This window comes from Macrotis lagotis, chromosome X (genome assembly GCF_037893015.1).
Source record: "Macrotis lagotis isolate mMagLag1 chromosome X, bilby.v1.9.chrom.fasta, whole genome shotgun sequence".
Lineage (NCBI taxonomy): Eukaryota > Metazoa > Chordata > Mammalia > Peramelemorphia > Peramelidae > Macrotis > Macrotis lagotis.
This window is the reverse complement of record NC_133666.1, coordinates 17,967,529-17,989,539: the sequence shown is the minus strand read 5'-3', so window position 1 is coordinate 17,989,539 and position 22,011 is coordinate 17,967,529. Positions and strand designations below refer to the sequence as shown.

General features: G+C 41.1%; 1 protein-coding gene, 1 long non-coding RNA gene and 2 pseudogenes across 3 annotated transcripts in view; 3 read left to right on the top strand and 1 right to left on the bottom strand.

Annotated features, from left to right (window-relative positions):
* Positions 1–13,877, bottom strand: part of LOC141502329 (uncharacterized) — a 90,905-nt gene extending 77,028 nt beyond the window's left edge. The window contains exon 1 of the long non-coding RNA XR_012472490.1: positions 13,058–13,877. This is a non-coding gene — a long non-coding RNA (uncharacterized LOC141502329). The remainder of the gene's footprint in view (positions 1–13,057) is intronic.
* LOC141502844 (small ribosomal subunit protein uS17-like) lies at positions 3,386–3,854 on the top strand (annotated as a pseudogene).
* On the top strand, positions 4,768–6,314 carry LOC141503145 (S-adenosylmethionine synthase pseudogene; annotated as a pseudogene).
* Positions 13,878–14,486: 609 nt separating the features above from the next.
* C1GALT1C1 (C1GALT1 specific chaperone 1) lies at positions 14,487–21,731 on the top strand. 2 transcript variants are annotated; one of them, XM_074199578.1, is made up of 3 exons: positions 14,488–14,527; positions 15,315–15,406; positions 18,001–21,730. In XM_074199578.1, exon 3 carries the CDS (start codon positions 18,006–18,008, stop codon positions 18,957–18,959), a length of 954 nt encoding a protein of 317 aa, XP_074055679.1. In that variant the 5' UTR covers positions 14,488–14,527; positions 15,315–15,406; positions 18,001–18,005; the 3' UTR covers positions 18,960–21,730. The 2 variants fall into 2 exon arrangements, with proteins under 2 accessions (XP_074055680.1, XP_074055679.1); XM_074199579.1 differs by lacking the exon at positions 15,315–15,406 and having other exon boundaries at positions 14,487–14,527; positions 18,001–21,731.
* Positions 21,732–22,011: the final 280 nt, after the last annotated feature.

Here is a 22,011-nt window from a genome sequence, read left to right as displayed (position 1 = left end):
GCATACACACTCAAAAAAATACCAAATAACATCTTAAAAACAGATTAGGTCACATGGTAAAAGAGGTACAAAATTTCAACTGAAGGAAAAAAAAACTCCTTAAAAAAGTAGAATTGTCAAAATGGAAAAGGAGGCACAAAAGCTCATTGTAGAAAATAACTCATTAAAAATTAGAATTGAGCAAATGGAAGCTAACAGCTTTATAAAAGAAAACAATAAAAAATAGAAGCCAATGTGAAATATCTCATTGAAAAAATAATTCACCTGGAAAATAGGTCCAAGGGACATCATTTAAAAATTATTGATCTATTAATGATGATGTACTACATGTATTCCTGCATAGAAAAATGATACTGATAATACTCATAAGAAACCTCTCATTCAATAGAGCAGGTAGAAGGAGCTTTTATAGATGAAGCACAGGAGAAAGCTGAATTTGAAGATATAATATATTGTAAAAATGAAGTCAAGGGAAATGTAATGGGAGTAAGAGAAAGGAGAGGTGGAATAGGCTAAGATATTTCATATAATAAGATTTTTTTTATTACAATGAGTTATTGCAATGATATGGAAGGGGGGAAGGCGAGGGGGAATGAGGGAACCTTCGCCCTCATCAGAGGTGGTTCTAACAGGAAATAGCATATATACTCAATGGGGTATAGACATCTAGAGTAAAAAGGAGAGAAGGGGGACATGGGGAAGGGGGGGATGTGAGTGAGGGTGGACCGTGGGGGAGAGTGGTCAGATATAACACATTTTCTTTTTTACTTCTTGCAAGGGGCTGGGATTGGATGGCCTGTCCAGTACCACGGGGCCAGATGGTTTCTGGGCCTTAGAGGTGGTATGTGGGCTCAGGGCCTCTTGGACCCAGGGTCAGTGATCAGTCTGCTACGCCACTCAGCTACCCAACAGTACATTTAAGAAAAGGGACAGAGTGAAAGGAGAGAGAAAATATAGTATATGGTAGTGGGGAAGTATGGATAGAGGGAGTTGCAGTCAGCAATGGCAACAGTGGAAAAATATGGAAGTAGCTTTTGTGATGGACTTATCATAAAGAATGTGATCCACCCGCGACAGAGCTGGTTTTGTTGGAATACAGTCTGAAGCACATTATTATTATTATTAATATTAATGATTATTATTATTATTATTATTTGGGGGGTTGCAGGGCAAATGGGGTTGGGTGGCTCGCCCAGAGCTGCACAGCTGGGTGGTTGTTCGGTGTCTGAGGCCAGATTTGAGCCCGAGTGCTCCTGACTCCAGGGTGGGTGCTCTGTTCACTGCGCCACCTGGCCCCCTCATTATCCTTATTATATTATTTTATTTTTCTTTTTGCGGGGCAATGGGGTTGGGGTGGCTTGCCCAGGGTCGCACAGCTGGGTGATTGTTGGGTGTCTGGGGCTGGATTTGGGCTCGGGTGCTACTGACTCCAGGTCTGGCACTCTGTCCACTGCGCCACCTAGCTGCCTCTATTATTATTTTTTAATTTTAATTTTAATTTTTTTATTGTTCATGAGGGTCTATATTTTGGGGGGAGGGGTATTATGTTTACTCTTAAGAATATTTTAGTAATGTATAAAAATCATTTGTACAAAAAATAAAAATAAACATAATAAAAATTCAAAATAAATAAAATAAAAAATTATTGGTCTACTTGAAAGTCATGATCAAAAAAAGAGCTTAGATATCATCTTTCAAGAAATTATCAATGCAAACCATCCTGTTATTCTAGAACTAGAGGATAAAATAGAAATTGAAAGAATCTATTGATTACCTCCTGAAAGCGATCCCCAAATGAAAACTTCAGGAATACTACACCCAAATTCCAAAGCTCCTAAGTCAAGGAGAAAATATTGCAAAAGCAGTCAAAAAACATTATTACACTGTTGGTGGAGCTGTGCACTCATCCAACCTTTCTGAAGAGAAATTTGGAACTATGCTCAAAGGACAACAAAAAATGTGCATGCCCTTTGACCCAGCAATATGACTACTGGGTCTATACCCTGAAGAGATGATGAAAAAGGGTAAAAACATCACTTGTGCAAAAACATTTATAGTAGCCCTGTTTGTGGTGGTAAAGAATTGGAAATCAAGTAAATGTCCTTCAATTGGGGAATGGCTTAGCAAACTGTGGTATATGTATGTTATGGAGCACTATTGTTCTATTAGAAACCAGGAGGGACAGGATTTCAGGGAAGCCTGGAGGGATTTGCATGAGTTGATGCTGAGTGAGATGAGCAGAACCAGAAAAACACTGTATACCCTAACAGCAACATGAGGACAATGATCACCCTTGAATGAACTTGTTCATTCCATCAGTGCAACAATCAGGAACAATTTTGGGCTGTCTGCAAAGAAGAGTTCCATCTGTATCCAGATAAAGAGCCATGGAGTTTGAACAAAGTTCAAGGACTATTCCCTTTAATTTAGGAAAAAAACAGATATCTTATTGTCAGATCTTGTTTTTTCTTAGACATTTTGTCTCTTCCTTAAGGATATTATTTCTCTCTTATCACACTCAATTTGGATCAATGTACAACATGGAAACAAAGTAAAGACTGACAGATTGCTTTCCGTGGGGGGGGGGGGAAGTAAGATGGGGGGAATTGTAAAACTCAAATAATATCTTTAATAATAATAAATTTTTTAAAAAGTAGCCAAAAAGAAACAATTCAAATATCAAGGAGCCACAGTCAGGATCACACAAGATTTAACAGCTTCCTCATTAATGGATCAGAAGTCTTAGAATACGATATTCCAGAGGGCAAAGAGGCTGGAATTACAACCAAAAATCACCTACCCAGCAAAACTGATCCTTCAGGAGGCAAAAATAGATATTCAATGAAATAGAGGACTTTCAAGCCTTCTTGATGAAAAGATCAGAGCTAAATAGAACATTTGACTTTCAAATACAAGATTCAAGAGAAGCATAAAAGGTTAAAAGTAAAGAGGAAACCATAAGGGACTAAATAAGGTTAAACTGTCTACATTCCTACATGGGAGGATGATACTCGTAACTCATAAGGCCTTTCTCATTATTAGGGTAGTTAGAAGGAATAAATATAGATAGATGGCAAAGATGAGTTTAATATGAAGGAATAGTATCTAAAAACATAAAATTAAGATATGAGAGAGGAATGCACTGGGAGAAAGGGAAAGGGAAACATAGAAGGGCAAATTATCTCACATAAAATAGGCAAGATAAAGTTTTTACAATGGAGGGGAAGATGGGGGGTTGAAAGGGAGTGAGTGAACCTTACTCTCATCAGAACTGACTCAAAGAGGGAATAACATACACACACAAATGGATATAAAAATATATCTAATGGACCTCTTTCCATCCATCCATCCGAGAGAAGAGGATAAGAGGCAAGCAGAACACACCATGGTGGACATCCAGAAAGTGCTTGCCTACCAGAAGCAGTCAAACATCTTCCAGAACAAGAAACAGGTACTGCTCAAGAATGCAGTCAAAGAGAAATTGCCCAGATAATATAAGAATATCAGGCTGGGCTTCAAGGCCCCCAAGGAAGCTATCAAATGTACCTACATCAACAAGAAGTTCCCCTTCACTGGCAATGTCTCCATCTGAGGCAGGATCTTGTCTGGTGTGGTGACCAAGATGAAGAGGACCATCGTCATTTGCAGAGACTACCTGAATTACATCCACAAATACAACTGGTTTAAGAAGTACCACAAGAACATGTCTATGTGCCTGTCTCCCTGCTTCCAAGATATCCAGATTGAAGATATCATGAAAGTAGGTGAGTGCAGACCCCTCAGCAAGACTGAGTTTCAATGTTCTGCAGGTCACCAAGCAGCTGAGACCAAAGAAACAGCTCCAGAAGTTTTGAGCCACTCATTGCTGGGGGACGGGGACTGGTGCTGGAGTGTCCACTGTGGTCCAGTCAATTGCTCTGCTAATAAAGGCATCCTTTCTCCATTCAAAAAAAAAAAGAAGTCTATCTTACCCTAAAGGAAAGTGGGAGAAGGGAATAAGAGAAGGGGGCAAGGGGATAGAATGGAGGGCAGTTTGGGGAAAGGGATAGTCAGAAGCAGAACATTTTGAGGAGGGACAGAGAAAAAGGAAAGAGAAAATAAAATCAAGGGAGAAATAGGATGGAGGAAAATATAGTTAGCAATAGTAATGGTGGAACAGAAATTTTGAAACAAGTTTCTCATATAAAGACCTCATTTCTCAAACATAGAGAACTGAGACAAACTTATAAAAATAATAACTGCTCCCTAATTGATAAATGATCAAAAGATCTGAGGAGTGACTAATACGGAAATATATTAAACATAAATGTACATATATAACTGATATCAGATCTCTTGCCATAGAGGGGAGGGGGGAGGGAAGTAGAAAAATGTGGAACTCAAAATTTTATAAAAAGATGAATGTGGATTAACAGCAACACTGAGAACGAATCAGTTGTTCTCAGCAGTTCAGTGATCAAAGACAACTCTAAAAGACTTGTGATGAAAAATGCCATCCACAATCAAAGAAAAAACTATGGAGTCTGAAGGCAGAGCAAAATATACTATGTCCACTTTTTAAAACCTCTTCTTTTTTTCCTTCTTTCTCATGATTGTACATATAAACCTATATTGAATTACTCACTACCATGGGAAGGAATGTAGGGAGAGTGATAGGAAAATGTGGAACTCAAAAGCTTACAAAAAGATGAATGTTAAAAACTATCTTTGGATGTAATAGGAAAAATGAAATAAAATAACATTTAAAAAGATATGAACAGTTTCCAGATGGAGTAATTAAAGCAATCTATGTTCATATGAAAAAATGCTCTAACTCACTGTTGGTTGGGAATAAGGGAACTCTTTTCTGGTGGCAAAGAATTGGAAATTGAGGGTCATGCCTGTTAATTAGGGAATGGCTGAACAAATTATGGCATGTGATTATAATGGAATACCTTTCAGTTATAAAAAAAAATGATGAGCACATCTAGCCTGCTCCACAGAGAGGATCCCATGGTTTGTTTTGAGTCTCCAGGTTCCCACTAATTCAGTCTCCTGCTGGCATCCTCCTGGCCCTCCACACACACTCTCAGTCTTCTCTGTCTTCCATTGCCTGGTACCCCTTTCCCTGCCACAACTATAAATAGACAATTCAGTTGCTTCGATAAGATCTTCATTGTGGAAGCCACCTTCCTCTTCACCTCAGAGTCTGTAAGAGAAGATACTTCCATAAAATTTTTGATCAGATTAGTGATGTAGTTCTTGATGCCCACCTTCAGTAGGACTCTGATATCAATGTTGCTTGTGAAACAGTTACAAAGACTGGAATAACACTACTTGCTGGTGCAATCATATCCAGAGATACTGTTGACTATCAGAAAGTGATTAGGGAAGCAATTAAGCATTTGGGCTATTATGAGTCTTCTAAAGCGTTTGATTAAAAGACTTGCAATGTTCTGGTAGCTTTGGAGCAGTAGTCACCAGATGCTGCTCAAAGAGTTCATCTAGATCCAATGAAGAAGACATAAGAGGGGCAGCTAGGTGGCGTAGTGGATAAAGCACCGGCCTTGGAGTCAGGAGTACCTGGGTTCAAATCTGATCTCTGAAACCTAATAATTACCTAGCTGTGTGGCCTTGGGCAAGCCACTGAACTCCATTTGCCTTGCAAAAAAAAAAAAAAAAACACCTAAAAAAAAAAGAAGATATAAGAGCAAGAGACCAGGGATTAATATTGGTTATGCTCCCGATGAAACCATGCAAGCTCAATGCCAAAGTTGCTCAATTGCAGCTCAATGGAACTTTGACTTGGTTATGCCAAGATTCCAAAACTCAAGTCACTGTGCAGTATGAACACGATGGTGGTACAGTTCTCCCTATAAGGATCTATATAATTGTCATATCTGTTCAAAATGATGAAGATGTGTGGGTTGATGAAATGAGGGATATTTTAAAAGAAAAGGTGATCAAAGCTGTTGTATCTGCAAAATACTTGGATGAAGATACAATTTATCATCAGCAACATAGGAACAGATTTGTAACCTCAGAGTGACACTGGTCTGACCAGAAGGAAGTTCATTATGGTTGGGGTGTCCATGGAGGTGATGCTTTCTCAGGAAAAGATTATACTAAGATGGACCACTCAACTGCATATGCTGCCCATTGGGCGGCAAAATCACTGGCTAAATGTGGTCTGTGTCACAGAGGTTTCTTATGCCATTAGTATTTCCTAGTCATTGTCCATCTTCATTTTCCATTATAGCACCTTTCAGAAAAGTGAAAGAGAGTTCCTGGATACTGTGAAGAACACTGACCTCCTCCCAGGGATCTGGATCTGAGGACTGCAGCCTATGGACACATTGGTAGGTAGGAACAGCTTCCCATGGTGAAGTGCCCAGAGAGCTTAAATGTTGTGTTAGGCTTTTTCCCATAAACTTGCTGGAAGAGGTTACAGAGAAGCCTTTAAGCTCCGAGGGAAAGGGTCCTTCTCCCTAAACTTCTGTCCTCTTTAAGCTCTTGTCCAAGGATCTGATTTTAGTTTTTGTGGGGATTGTATGTTGGGCTTTTGTTATTCTATCCCTTGTGTTTTACTTACCATTATAATGGATTTAGTGAGCATAGATGAACCATATAACTGCCTAGAGATGAGCAGACAATGTTGTCAAGTAAATGACAGTTTAAGATTAAATCTTTGTGCCCCATCACCCATCTTAACTGCATCTCCCATCAAATGTCCTTGTAATGTGCACATTAAGTACTTGTAGTTCCATTTATAGCCTCTGTCCAACAATGCCACCACTCTGGCAGCATGATTTTGTAAAATCTTGAGCTCTATTATGAATGTGAAGACTTCCTCCATCCTCTCTGTAACACAACCAACTTCTAATTATGTAGTTTGCTTGTTTTTTTTTTAATCAAGGAGTGTTCCCAACCAGATCAATCTTGCATGTAAGAGAAGTTCCAATTGGAGCTCTGACTTCATGAAAAAGATAGCCACTAGTTGAACCACCTTCAGGTGTTTATGCTCTTAATGACCATCGTTTAAAGGCATCAAATCTCAAAATCTTACCACTCAGCTATCTTTTGGAGGATGTACATAATAAGATTTTTAAAGCAACCCTATGCATAATTTCAGTACTAACTAAATCTCACCACTCCTAGCTCTAATTAGGTGGGCACTTGGCAGCCTTCTGACATCATACAGAAAAGTCACTGGGCAATATCTGAGGATCTGCACACTTTGGTACCAGTTCACTTTTCCTTTATAAGAAAGATTGAGTATTCCACACTGCACAAGAACTCCACCCAAGGTTTGTTTTATTTTCAGAACCAGGTCCAATGATCTGAGCAGCTGGTGTAGATGAGAGGAACAGAGGAACTAGCTTCCTTGAGAGAGCAATTGCTCTTGTTTTGCTTCATACTTGAACATTTTCTAATTGCTTATTTATTGTACTCTGAGGTGTGGCATGAGTACAGAGAAGCTATCACTTCAGAGGGCAGCTCTAAAAAAATCCTTGACACCATAATTCCTTTGACATGTTTTCAACATTCTCAGGTAGGCCAAGATGTCCTACAGAAGAACCTTGGGTTACACCTATAAGGGCGTCTGGCTGGTGATAACACAGAAGTGAGGGCAGAGATGGAGCAACTGGTCATGGAGGAAGCTGACTTGGCTGGTATGGTACAGAGAAGTCAGTCTGTTTACAAGCCTAATCCAATGACTGCTGCCCTAAGCAGAAAGGGTCTTTCAGGACTGATTTTTTAGAGGTTTATTATATATGATTGGTTTTCAATCCCAACACTTTAATGAAGATCTAAAAATGTTAGATGCTACCTTAAAAAAAGGAAAAGAAAAACGATGAGCAGAATACTCTCAGAAAAACCTAGAAAGACCTAAAAAAACTGATGCAAAGTAACATGGTACTGTGTGCATAGTAACAGCAACATTGTAAAATGATCAACTGTGAATGACTTAGCTTTTCTCAGCAATACAATGATCCAAGACAACTCTGAAGGACATATGATGAAAAATCATAAGGGGCAACTAGCTACAAGTACCAGTAGTTCCATTTATAGTCTCTGTCCAACAATGCCACCACTCTGGGAGTTTGATTTTTTAATGTCTTGAGCTCTATTATGAATGTGAAGCCTTCCCCCATCGTCTCCCTTTGGAGTCAGGAAGACAGGAGTTTGAGTCAGACATTTGACTATTACTAGTTATATGACCTTGAGGAAATCACTTTACCCTGATTGCCCCCCATCTAGGGCCATCTCCAGTCATCCTGATTCCTATCTGGACATTGGACCCAGATGACTCTGGAGAATAAAGGGAGGCTTGTGATTTAGCACTGCCTCCCCTAACTCAAATCCAATTCATGTACTTGTCATAGTATCACCACGCTGATGTCAGGGTCTCCTTCAAAAATGAAGGACAAACATCATCATCATCACCTTCATCATCATGAAAAATGCTATCCAAGCCCCCCAAAATAGCCGATGGTATCTGAATATATTAAAACATACTTTTCTTTTACTATTATTTTCTTGAGAGATTTTTAATGGACTATGTTTTCTTTCACAACTATAACAAATTGCTTGCCTTCACATGGAGGCAGGGGGAGGGAGGAAGAGAGAGAATTTGAAACTCAAAGTATTAATAATGAATTTGAAAAATTGTTTTTACATGTAACTGGGGAAAAATAAAATATTATATAAACTTACAAAAAAAAATGACTGGAGCATTGGAGGTTACATGTGACTATCATCGACTGAAATGTTGTATTCTTCTATGCTAATTAATTGTATCAATAGAACATTCTAATTGCCCCAACCAAAAAATGAGACATTAATGTACTGCTGGTGGAGTTGTGAACTAATTCAACTATCTGTAGAGTAATTTGGAACTATGCCCAAAGGGTTATAAAACTATGTCTGCCCTTTGACCCAGCAATACCACTATTAGGTCTGTATTCAAAAACAGATTTAAAATGAAAAGGGAAAGGACTTATATGTATATAAATATTTATAGCAGTTCTTTTCTTGTGGAAAAGAATTGGAAATTGAAGGGATGTCCATCAACTGGGGAATAACTGAACAAGTTGTGTTACATGATTATGATAAAAACACTATTGTTCTATGAAAAATAATGAACAAGATGCTCTCAGAAAAACCTGGAGTGACTTATATGAGCTGATGCAAAGTGACATGTACTGCATATAAAATAACAGCAATATAAAAAGATGGTCAGCTATGAATGACTTAGCTATTCTCATCAAAACAATGATACAAGACAGCTCTGAAAGATTTACGATGAAGAATCCATCCCCTGAGAAAGAATTGATGGTGTTTGAAAACAGACATACTTTTTTACTTTCTTTTACTTGAGGCATTTTTTTGTCTATGTTTTCTTTCACAACATGACTAATATAAATTTTTTGCCTTCTCAATGAAGAGGGTGGAAAGAGAGGAAAGAAGAGAATTTGGGACCCAAAGTTTTAAATATGAATGTTGGGGCGGCTAGGTGGTGCAGTGGATAGAGCACTGGAGCTGGAGTCAGGATTACCTGAGTTCAAATCTAGCCTCAGACACTTAATAATTACCTAGCTGTATGGCCTTGGGCAAGCCACTTAACCCCATTGCCTTACAAAAAAAAGATGTATGTTATAAATCTTTACATGTAATTGGGGAAAAATAAAATTCTTAAAAAAAAAAAAGAATACAGGGCAGTTAGGTGGTGAAGTGAATAGAGCATCAGCCCTGGAGTCAGGAGGACCTGAGTTCAAATCCAGCCTCAGACACTTAATAATTCCCTAGCTGTGTGACCTTGGACAAGTCACTTAACCTCATTGCCTTGCAAAAAACAAACATAAAGAATATAAATCACTCCCCAGTTGATAAATGCTCAAAGGATCTGAATAGGCAACATAGGATATGAATAGGCAAGCATTTTGTTCTTTATCACTTCTTTGTAAATTCATTAGGGTCTACTTTGTTATATGTTAATAGCTTGACATCAGATTTCTTTCCTCATTTTGCCCCTTTATTTGATTATGTGACTTTGCTGATGGTCATTTTCCAAGATCTATTACAATATCTATTGATGCTTAATATTTTTTTATATCACCTTTGTTTCTAAATACCTTCCCCTTCATGTCCCTGCACACCCACTATTCCCTTGTAACAAAAGTGAAAAAAGTCATTCAGCTCTCAGTAGTGTGAAAAAATGGAGATGAATGCTATTGGACAAGTCACTCCATCTCTATCTTCCCCTGTTTCTCCATAGGCTAAATGAAGATAATAATAGCACCTAGCTCCCAGGGTTGTTGTGAGGATCAAATGAGATTATAATTAAACAGGGTTTAGCACAGCTCCTAATAGATAGTAGGTGCTATGGAAATGTTAGTTATTATTATTATTATTATTATTATTATTAGCAAAAAAAAATAAATGTTCGATAATTAGGGAGAAAAACCCTTTTAAAGGGAAAGAAAAAAGATGCTTATGAGCCTTGGAGACAGAGGACCTGGATTAATATCTTGATTTACCTGTTTATTACTGTAGTGGTCTTGGGTTATTCATTTAACTTCTTGTCTCCATAGTCTCATATGTAAAATGTGTGACTAGCTAATATCCGAGGTCCTTTCTACTTCTAATCTACGAAACTACAAAAATCTGATGTCACATGCAATTTTCCATACCCATAATTCCCCACATCTGTAAAATCTCACCTTTTGAGAGGAAACTGAATACTATTTCATTCTATTGAACACTTAATTGCTGGAAATTTAACTCTTTCCGCTATTGGCAGAGGTAGGACAGTAGGCGTACTCCTTACTCTTAGAGTTTTCCCTCTCAGACTACCTACAATTTATTCTGTGTGTTGCAGATTTGTGTAGAGCAGTTTGCAACTCAAGAAACACTGAGTTCCTTGAGAACAGGGACTGGTTTTTTTTTTTACCTTTCCTTGTATCTCAGTTGATGGGCACAGTGTCAAGTCCTTTGCAAATGCTTAATAAATACTGAAATGTTGCATGTAATATAAGACCCAGTAGATGCAGCTGGTTTTGCAAAAATTATTTTTCCCTTCCTATTAATTTTTCTTTTTGTTACAAATGAGTGAGTAGGTAGTTGGTGATGCTGTTGGAAATGAAGACCTATAGTTAAGACATACTGCATTAAAATTCCACCTCTCCCTTTTGTGGTCTCAGTTTCCTCCTCTGTAAAATGAAAGGACCAGATTAAATTGCCTCTGTAAGTGGCTTCTACCTCTACACCTAGAATCCTATGCATGATCTTAGGCATGTCCCTTCCCCTCCCGGAGTTTCAGTTTCCTCCTCCACAAAATAAAAGTGTTGGCCTCAATTGTCACTTAAATCTAGTTCTGGGCATCTAGGTGCAATTGTGGACAACTTACTTCTCTGGCTTTGAGATTCCTCTTTTATAAAATGGAGAAGGGAGGATGCTGGGGTAAATGACCTCTGAGGTCCCTCACAGCTCTAAAGCTATGACCATAAGCAAATCACTTTCTGATCAGTAAACATATAGTAAGCATCTGCTATGTGTCAGTTAGTCAGTCAGCCAATGAACATTGTGCTAAGTGCTGAGGATACAAAGAAAGGCAAAAGACAGTCCCAGTTCTCAAGACAGTCCCATCTAATGGGGGAGGCAATATACAAACAAGCATGTATAAACAAATTATATACAAGATAAATTGGTGGCACTAGAATTAAGACTAGGAAAAGCTTTCCCTAGAAACTGGGATTTTAGCTTAGGAGTTGAAGGAAGTCAGGGAAGCCAAGGGATGGTGTTAAGAAGGGAGAGAATTCCAGGCAGTGAAAATGCCTCAAGTTGAAAGAGGGAATTTCTTGTTTGAGGAGCAGCAAGGAGGCCAGTATTACTGGATTAGAGAATACTTGGGGGGAATGTAAAGTGTAAAAAGACTAGAAAGATTGGGGGTGGAAGGGAATGCTATGAAGAGTCAAACAATGGGTTTCATATTTTATCTTGGAGGTGACAGGAACTGCTTGAGCTGCCTTACTGAGAGGAGGGTGGAAGGAGATGATATGGTCCTTCCACTTTAGGAAGATCATTCTGACAGCTGAGTAGAGGATGAGTTGAAGAGGGGAGAGACCATGGCAGGCTCTTGCAGAAGTCTAAGCATGGTATTATGAGGATCTGTACCAGGATGGTAGCAGTGTCAGAAAAGAGATGGGGGAATATTTAAGAGATGTTTTGAAAGTAAAATCTATAAGATGTGACAGTAAATTGGATATATGAGAAGGGAGAGAAAGTGAGGAATCATAGATGATATATAGGTCAGTAGGTCAGGAACCTTTGTGCCTGAGAGGATTGTGGTACCTGCCTTTATAGCTATACAGAAATGAGGAAAAGCGGGGGGGGGGGGGGGGGGAGGTGGAGAATAAGTTCATTATTTGACTATTGAGTTTAAGATGTCCTTGGGACATCCAGTTCCAGATGTGCAATAGAAAGCTGGAAGGGCAAAACTGGAGATCAGCATAGAGGTTAGGGCTGGATGAGTAGATCTGAGAATCATCACCTTAACTGAATCCATGGGAGCTGATAATATCAGCAAGAGAAAGAATAGAGAAAGAAGTGGAGGTAACTGATGTGGATCACTTTCTCAAATTTTAAACAGAAAAGAGAGGAGAGATACAGGATTCTCACTAGGGAATGAATTAAATGAAGGAGACAAGTGTGAGTGGGGATAAAAGAGACTTTGTTTCTATCAAATGATATGGCAGGACCAAAGGGTCTTTGAGGTCTCTTCCACCTGTCAAGCTATGATTATATGTGTGCCCTTAGGCGAGTGATTTTTGCCTGGCTCTGTGTTTTCCTCTGTATAATAAGTGAGTTGGAATAAGCTGGTCCTTTCTCTATCTCTCGAATCATGTGTATGTCTTTGAACACATCTCTTACTCTGTCTGGGTGTAGTTCTTCCTCTGTTAAATAGGGGATTAGAGTGCAGCCCCGGGTGGGGGTGTGGGGCCTGACCGACTGCCAGTCTGCCACAGCCTGTCCGGAGGAGTTGTGGCTGGACTCCCGCGAACGCCCCGTCTCTCACCTGCCCGTTGGTGAGTGCCGGCCGCCCCTGAGCTTCCTCTTAAGCTATAGGATCTGACGTATGTGATCTTGGACAAGTCCTTCTGGGTCTCAGTTTTCTTCTCCGAGGAGGCTGGACTAGAGGGTCTCTGAGATCTCTTCTAGCTTTAGATGTATGAGCCTAAATGCTGACGTCCTCTCCTGGATGTGCTGTCAGGGCTTGCATAGCTCAGTGAAATAATGAACTGTGCCTTGTGGGATTCCCCAGCCTCACTTTGTCCTTCGGGATGAGTGGAGACGGCCCCGGATGGGAGGCAATCACATTGAAGTAATTTGCCAAGGTCCGAGGTCAAATCCGAACTCCTGTTGGCCTAACCCGTAGGGCCAGTGCCCCATCCACTGTACCACCTTGCTGTGTGCTGGAGTACCAAATGGTCACATAATGAGAAGCAGGGAAAGACCCTGATGATGGGCAAGAGTGAAGAAGAAGGGGCCCTGCAAGGGAGGAAACAAGGAACTTGAGTTTGGAGAGAAGTAAATGGGGGGGGGGGGGAAGAAATCAGTTAAGGGGCGGCTAGGTGGCGCAGTGCATGGAGCAGCGGCCCTGGAGTCAGGAGGACCTGAGTTCCAATGTGGCCTCAGACACTGTGTGACCTTGGGCCGGCCTCTTCACCCCACTGCCTTAAAACAATCAAGTTAAAAGAGAATTCGAAGAAGTAAATGGTGGAGGGCAGAAGCGAGTGGTGCGCTCCATCTGGGCCCTGGGTTCCCGTGGAGTCCGACGGCACGGACGAAAGGGAGGAGGTGACCTTGGACAAGTCATTTGCTCCCCTGGAGTTTCTTCCCTCCATTCTGACAAAGGAAGGCTGCGGGACCAGTCGGGCCCCTCCCAGCGGGGGGGCGGGGGCACGAAGGCGCCTCGGCCCGCGGGTCCCGGAGGCGCCACTCCGAATTCCCCCACAGCCTCGGAACTTCCTCACCGGGCCGGAGTGCGCGTGCCACCGGCTACGTGGACTGGCCCTGCGGGCCTGACCAATGAGCGGCCGACTGGCGGCTGGGCCGGCGGACCGGGCTGGCGTCACCCACGCGCCGCGCGCGCGTCACGGGGGGTCGGGACGTGCGCTGCCTCCACGTTCGGGTCCCCAGGTGGAGCGCGCGGCCTGTCCCCGGAGTCCTCGGCGGCGCGGCGCGGCGCAGCCAGGCCGGCGGCCGCGCGCGCTCCCCGGCTCCGCCCCCTCCGCCGCCGCCCGCCTCCCGCCGCGCGCAGCTTCCTCCTCCTCCTCCTCCTCCTCCTTCCCCTGGCCCCGCCCTGCCCTGCCCTCCTCGCTCCGGGCCCCGCCTCCAAGAAGCCGGCCCCACCTGGGAGCGCAGCCCGGGGTGGGGGTGCGGGGCCTGACCGACTGCCAGCCTGCCCCAGCCTGCCCGGAGGAGCTGCGGCGGGACTCCCGCGAGCACCCCGTCTCCCACCCGCCCGTCCGCCCGCCGGCCGCCGGTGAGTGCCGGGGCCCCGCCCCTGCCCCATGGGGGGAGCTGCTTCCGAAGGGGTGGGAGCGCTGGAGGGAAGCGCCGCTCCCCCTGGCCCTGACTTCTGGGCGCTTCTCCCCTCCCCCCCTTATCTTTTGCGAGTTTCTCCCCTCCCTTCCTGCACCTCCTGGAGAGACACATGCACATACATACATACCCCGCACAACGCGCGTGCGCGCGCCTTTCTCCCTCCGCCCCCCCCCCTCCGCCCGTACCTTCTCGTCCCCCAAACTCTGCTGTCACTTATGCCGAGGGTTTCGCTCCCCCTCCTTCCTGTCTGCACCGAATTGATTCCCGGACCCAGGACTCGGCCCCTCTGCTCTTGCCTTCCTCCTTGGAAAAAGCCTCGTCCTTTGGGAAACTTTGGAGAAACGAAGTGGTTTCCTTTTTGCTTCTGAAGAGCAGGCTGCCTAAAATGCAGTGCTTCCACCTCCCCCCCCAGCACCATCTCCATCTCCATCACCATCACCATCATCATCCCTCCCCCCCAACATCCCTTCGTAGGCGACCTTGGTGTCTAAGGCCAAATGGTGACCAGGCAGATAGCCTCTTGGACAGAACCCAGGGAAAACACTGAAAGGTGAAAACCAGGTGCATGAGGAAGTCATCTAGATGCACCAGAGACCAGAATGAGAAAGCTGCTTGGGGCAACTGGTCCCTGGAGCCCACTAGAAGGGTGTTGTGCCAACCTGGTAGTCCCCATGAAGGACACAGACCAGCACTCTTTTTTTCTCCCACAAACTATGTTTATGCAGCAAGTGTCATTGCTAGATTGCCCAACCCGGAACTCGCTCCTGCTCCAGCCCGCCCAGCCCAGCTTCTACACACTCTTCAACAACTCCTCCAGGTGAGAAAGGGAAATTCCTACACACACACACACACACACACACACACACACACACACACACACCCCTCAAAATCAGCATGAAAGTCTATAGAGCACAGGGGGAAATGATTGCAGGGTTTGTATTAGGGAATACAGTACGGGGTTGGTGGTGAGATAGAGGGTCATTTAATGAAAACAAATCCCTTTCATATGAAGGAGAAAAGGACTGAATTTTAATGACTCGTTTGTGAAACTGGTAGTATAAGGAAGTGCTGAGAAAATGACCAAACCATACTAACTAGGAAGTTGATCCTGGGTGTCTAGGACCTTGCCCAGCCACGAAATATTTGTGATCTTGAGCCACTCGCTTAACCCCTTACTTTCATTCGATCTAAAGTGAGAAGTTTGGGCTGGCTCTATAAACAATTCATGGAAGGATTTCAAAAGACAAAGAAAACTAACGGAATAAATAAAATCCTAGAACTGAACTTGTAATTTTGTTAGAAAGTGTTCTTCTGTAACTGCATTGGACAGAACCTCAGTTTTATGCTAATCAAAATGTTAATGTAGACTACTCTAGTACCCTGGTACCTTGGAGTAGAGGATGTAAAGCTTTGAAGACAAGATCTGGTTTTAAAAAAATAGACATACACAGACACACACACAACGGCACAGACTGACTCCGGTCAAGTCACCCACAGTACCCTACACAATCCTCTTAAACTATATAAATTACATTAATACAGTTTTCTCACCAGAGATTTCCCTAAACCAATAAAATTACAGGTCTGGTCCTTATCTGTAAGATTATAGATTTAGTGCTAGAAGGGACTTTAGAAACCACCAGTCCTCCTCCCACATTTTACAGAGACAGAGAAACAGATCCAGAGAAATGAAGTGTCTTCATCCATAAGATTCTAGGTCTAGGGAAGAAAAGCTTAAAATGACCATCTAAGTCAACTGCTTTCTTCTACAGAACAAGAGCTGAGGTCCGAAGACATTAAATTTACTTGGCCAAAGCTACATAAGTACTGTCAGAGATGAAGTTTGAGTACTACTGACTCTAGATCTGTTGTGCTTTGAATGACATTTACCCTGCTCCCTCAAAATGCTCCCAAACTTACCATCCCATCAAAGTAGCTTCTTGGGATTGTTTTTCTGAGAGCACATAACATTTTTTCTTAACAGAAAGAAAGAAAATGATCCTTTGAAGGTCCTATTTCTGTCTCCTAAAACCAGTGTGACTTTAGGCAAATCACTTTCTTCCTCTATAAAATGAGAATATGAGTCCCAATGACCTCTGGGATCTCTTCTACCTCTGGATCTAGGGTCCTCTTGGGCCCTCCATGCGCTTCAGTTTCCTCCTCTGTAAAATGAGAGTTGGATTAGAAGACCTCAATGGTTCCTTCCAGCTCTAGAGCTAGAATCTTATGTATAAATGGCTATCAAATACATTATGCCTTATGCTGATATTTCTTTCTTTTGAGAAAGAGCAGAATGGTGAGGAATAGGCAAATCCTTAGCCTTAGGAACAAAAGTATCATTGTAAACACGTGGGCTGTCAGGTTTAACAACTATGACATAGAAGAAAATCACAAATATTGATCTAGATGCCACCTACAAACTTGCTTATTCATGATGAATTTACCTTTTGTCTTTAATTTTTTAGGAGCAAAGACATTTGGATAAAATTTGGCATAATTAAAATATACTTTTAGATTGACAAAGCGTACCAGGCACTATTGGGCCCCAGGAATACAAGGAATAGAGAATGAAACTGTCCCTTCTGTCAAAGAGCTTACATGCTATTTATAAGATAATCTTTTATTCATTTTTTTTGCAATTAACATGCATTTATTTTCTTCTTCTTCTTCCTATCTCCCCAGAAAAAAACAAACCTCAGATAACAAATAAATGGTCATGTCAAACATTCCCACATATTTCAAGTCCAAAATATTAGATATATTATTTCAGGTAACCCTCATAAGAACCCTGTACAGTACATGCTATTATTATCCCCAATTTACAGGAAAGAAAATTGAGGCTCAGAGATGCTAAGTGACTTGCTTAGGATCACACAGATGACAAGCATCTGGACCTAGGATTTGAACCCAGGTCTCCATGTTTCTGTCTACTCCTCCACACTATCTGTCTTCAAAGCCTCCTCATAATAAAGGAACTAAATTCCCTTATGGAATCCAAGAATCAATGTGTTAGCAAGCACTTAATAAGCACTTGCCATGTGCCTGACATTTCCATTCTAATTCTCTCCTAGAGAGAAGGGATGAATCAAAGCTCTGACTTTACCCACTAATTGCATACTGTCAAAGTATAGACTGTTATAAGCATGTGTGCAGTGGCCATATTTTCCAAAGCAGAATTGCAGGTACATAGACAAAAGATATTTTCTCTTTCAAGACTTTGTTAAAAATATGTTTTCTTTCCTTGAAATCAAGGAGACCCATTACCACTGAATGTATATGTTCTATAAAAAGAACCCAGTAACTGTAATTTTAGGCCTTATAATAACAAAAGTCATATGAGCAAATAGAAAATGAAATGACTAGACTATGCCTTTCCATAAGGTATCTGAAGGGTCTTTTTCTTCTTTATAGGAAAAATGCTTTTTGAAAGCAGTTCATTTTTGAAGGGTATGATGCTTGGAAGCATTTTCTGTGCTTTGGTTACTATGCTAGGACACATTAGGATTGGTCATGAAAATCTAACTCATCACGAGCACCATCATCTTCAAGCACTTAGCAAAGAAGACTTTTTGAAAATTTCTGAAGCTGAACGCATGGAACTTGTTAAGAGCATTCGTGTATACTGTATGATACTTGTCAAACCCAAAGATGTGGGTCGTTGGGCGGCCGTGAAAGACACTTGGACCAAACACTGTGACAAAGTAGAGTTCTTCTGTACTGAAAGTATTAAGGTTTTTGAGTCAATTAATCTTGAAACAAATGACATGTGGACAATGATGAAAAAAGCATATAAATATGCCTTTGATCATTATAAAGATGAATACAACTGGTTCTTCCTTGCCCGACCTACTACATTTGCTGTAATTGAAAATTTGAAGTTTTTCTTGTTGAAAAGAGATGCAATGCAACCATTTTATATAGGCCATACTGTAAAATCTGGAGAGCTTGAGTATGTTGATATTGAAGGAGGAATTGTCTTAAGTATCGAATCATTAAAAAGACTGAACAGCCTTCTCAGTGACCCCAAAAAGTGTCCCGAACAAGGAGGAATGATTTGGAAGATATCTGAAGATAAGCAGCTAGCAGCGTGCTTGAAGTATTCTGGAGTATTTGCAGAAAATGCCGAAGATTCTGAAGGAAAAGATGTATTTAACACCAAATCAGTTGGATCTCTTATTAAAGAGGCAATGTCAAATAACCCCCAGCAAGTAGTAGAGGGATGCTGTTCAGACATGGCTGTCACTTTTAATGACCTGGCTCCAAACCAGATGCATGTGATGATGTATGGTGTATACCGACTTAGGGCATACGGACACACGTTTAATGATGCACTAGTTTTCTTACCTCCAAATGGATCAGACAATGACTAAGCTCTTAAAGACGTCAGCTTGTAGATGGTTTAGAACACGCAATGATTTGCCTTTGTATACGGTAACTTAACTACACATCCACATAGCAGATTGTTTGGGGATTTGGTTTTGTTTTTGTTTTTTTGTTTTCTTTTATTTGTGGGAATTGGTGTATTTTGGCACATAATAAGGTTTTACAAATGGGTATTTTTTTTCTAAAACTTTTTTATAAATGTTTCTGGCTTTCAACTATGTTGGAAAGAAAAAAAATCTCTTAGAGTAAGTCTTATGTGAGCAAATGATCAGATTTGTAGGGGGTATTTGCAGATATTTATATGACACTTCCAAACAATTGATATTTGGGAAATCCAGTGTGAAATATATTTTTGCTAAATTTTTTTTAATTGTAGAAAGGTTTCTTTACAACATTTCTTGCTAATATCTTTCTATCTTTCTAAGATATGCAAATCAAACCAATTAAACCACTGGACATAAATTTGCTATTCAAGTAGACCTTTCAGCTGGATATTTATTTTCTTGATGGGGCACATACTGAGCATTGACAAGTACCAATGGATTTGCCTCAAATTAAGCAACCAAGCAACTAAGGCAATGTACCTAAGCAAACATAATAGACATGTGAAATTTTTGTATCGGAACAAGTGGCTACAAGACTCATTTAACCCTCATGGTTCTAATCTGGTGGCATCTGTGGGTGCTGAAGCTAGACTCCTAGAAACTACAGTGCGGTTGTCTTCCATCTAGCTACTGAAATTTAGCAGTTCTTACACCCACTTTCTGCTCCTCTTTCCTCCAGTTAAGGTGGTATGATTGTGAGTGGTATCCCTGCTAATCAAGCATGCAACTTGGCTGAAAGTCCATCAGCTGAGGTTCATGCCTGCCGAGCCAGAGATCACGTTGGTGACTGCAAAACAAGTCTCAAGCCATCTCACTTCACTCAATTTCTCATAATCGATCCCATGCGGTGACTGTGACTGAGTATCTCATTTCATATTTGGTTAACCAAAGAGGGCTTTGCCCTCTTTCACATGTGGACATCATCATTCTTCATTGAATCAGTGCAACAGGGCCTTATAACTGTAAAGCTTCACCTAGTGCAGAATAGAGCACTGAAGCGTACCACATCTGGGGTTGGCTTCCCCTATAATCTGGCCTGTGCACCTGGTTCTTTTATGATGTAATCCTGAATGATGTATTGCATCAGGTCAATAAAGCCCTGTATGGTTTAAGACCAGGATATCTTAGAGCTGAACATTTGCCTTAATCATCCTTAGCGTTTTAATGGTTGTCAACTTTAGCCAATCAGAGGCAGAGCTGTTTCCCAAAGAGGGCCCCAGGCTCCTGCATTTCCTTCTTCCATTATATATTGCAATAAAATTAAAATGAAACCTTCCAAGAATTGTGGGAAGCCCTGGGTTTTAATCTAGCATCCTCCAGCAGCCAGGTTCTCCAGGTTGGGGGCTTTAAGATACTAATTTTTAAAAACTGATAATTGAAATACTCTTAAAACAAAACATTTCCAGTACTTTCCAACTTTTGATTTTGCCACGGGTCAGCGTGCATTCCCTGTGTAACTAGAGATGCCTAGTATCCCTCACAAAAACCAATAGCTCATGATTTGCAGGTGTTACCCTTGTCCAACAACACCAGCAGTTTGAGGAATTTCTACTGTATTTGTATTCAAATATGCTAGTGGACTGTTAGGTCTGGTGACGCACAAGAGTCAAATCTTAATAAGTATTTCAGAGACTGTAATCCATTGGTGAATTTACTGACAGCCTTGCACTGTCGGCATTGTATTTGAGCCAATTAGTCCTCAGAATATTGAATGACCCTTCCTGCCACATAAGTATAACTTCCAGTTTGCCTTAAAGATTTATGTGTCTCTATATCCACTGTAGTTTTGTAGATAAAAGCCGGGACCAATAACTCAGAAAATAAAGCTGTCTAGTTCAAGGTCACTGATTTCTTCCACTCCATACAGAAAATTGCTCTGGTCCATAGCCACAAACTGCTGCTCGGACCCTAGCCAGATAATTCATTTTGTGTTATTGGTCACTGAGGATCTCGGTGAGTGTGTGGATAGCCCAGTGCAAACCTAGCCTCACTTTATGTGGTAGATATGCTCCCTAAAGGATTGCATGTAAATCAACTAACATGTACTGTAACCAGAAACCCTCCATTTTTAAAAGGCCTTTCTGCTGAATCCTTTGTAAAAGAAAAACATCCTTTGGCAGTGTGACTTCATCAGTCACTTCCCAATCCATTTGTAAAATCAGATTTTATCGAAGCCTCTGAAAAGGACATATCTTACTGATGGTGACTCAGCAATGTCATCATCATGCGTTGACTCATTTTTTATTGTACGGGTTATATGTATTTAGCTGTATGCTTGAAGAGTTCTTGTTGAGCATGTTTCTATATTGAATCACATCCTTCCATTGACTTCATTATAATTTCAGAGTTGTGCCCTGGCAAAGCTTGAGTAAAATAAAAATTTCAATTAAGAACCCTAATAATTGTTGCCGTGAACTTCTTTTTATCTGTCTGCATTTCAGTTCCATTCAACAAGTCTTTCTTGCATGACTATGAGCTCAGAAGTATTCGAGATTCTATGGGAGAAATAAAAGGAATATTTCCATACCAGCAAGGAGTCCGGCAAGTGGATAGTCAAGTCACATGATTTTTGTACACTCATTAAATTTAAATTACTGTACCCCACAATTCCCAGGCCATCAATCATTCTTGCTTTGGAAGACTTTCATATATATGTGTGTATGTATGTGTGTGTATATATACATATATATATATATATATATATTATATTTAAAAAACTATGTTGGCTATATCATTACTCTGGCATTTTGACAAAAGCTCTAGCAGGAAAAGCCACAAGGGCAGATTTTGTGCACCACTCAAGAAAACAATCCCCTTAATGATATTAGTCTTAGCCCAGGGCTGTGTTTTAGAAGTTCTAACCCTCTTGGTTGCCCTGGTTCTGTGGTTGAAGGAATAACTGGTCCAGATTTGGTGGAGACCTCCTTTACTCCTG

What these genes read in the sequence shown, in the direction of transcription:
- C1GALT1C1 (XM_074199579.1), top strand. Translation starts at nt 18,006, where the DNA reads ATGCTTTTTGAAAGCAGTTCATTTTTGAAGGGTATGATGCTTGGAAGC.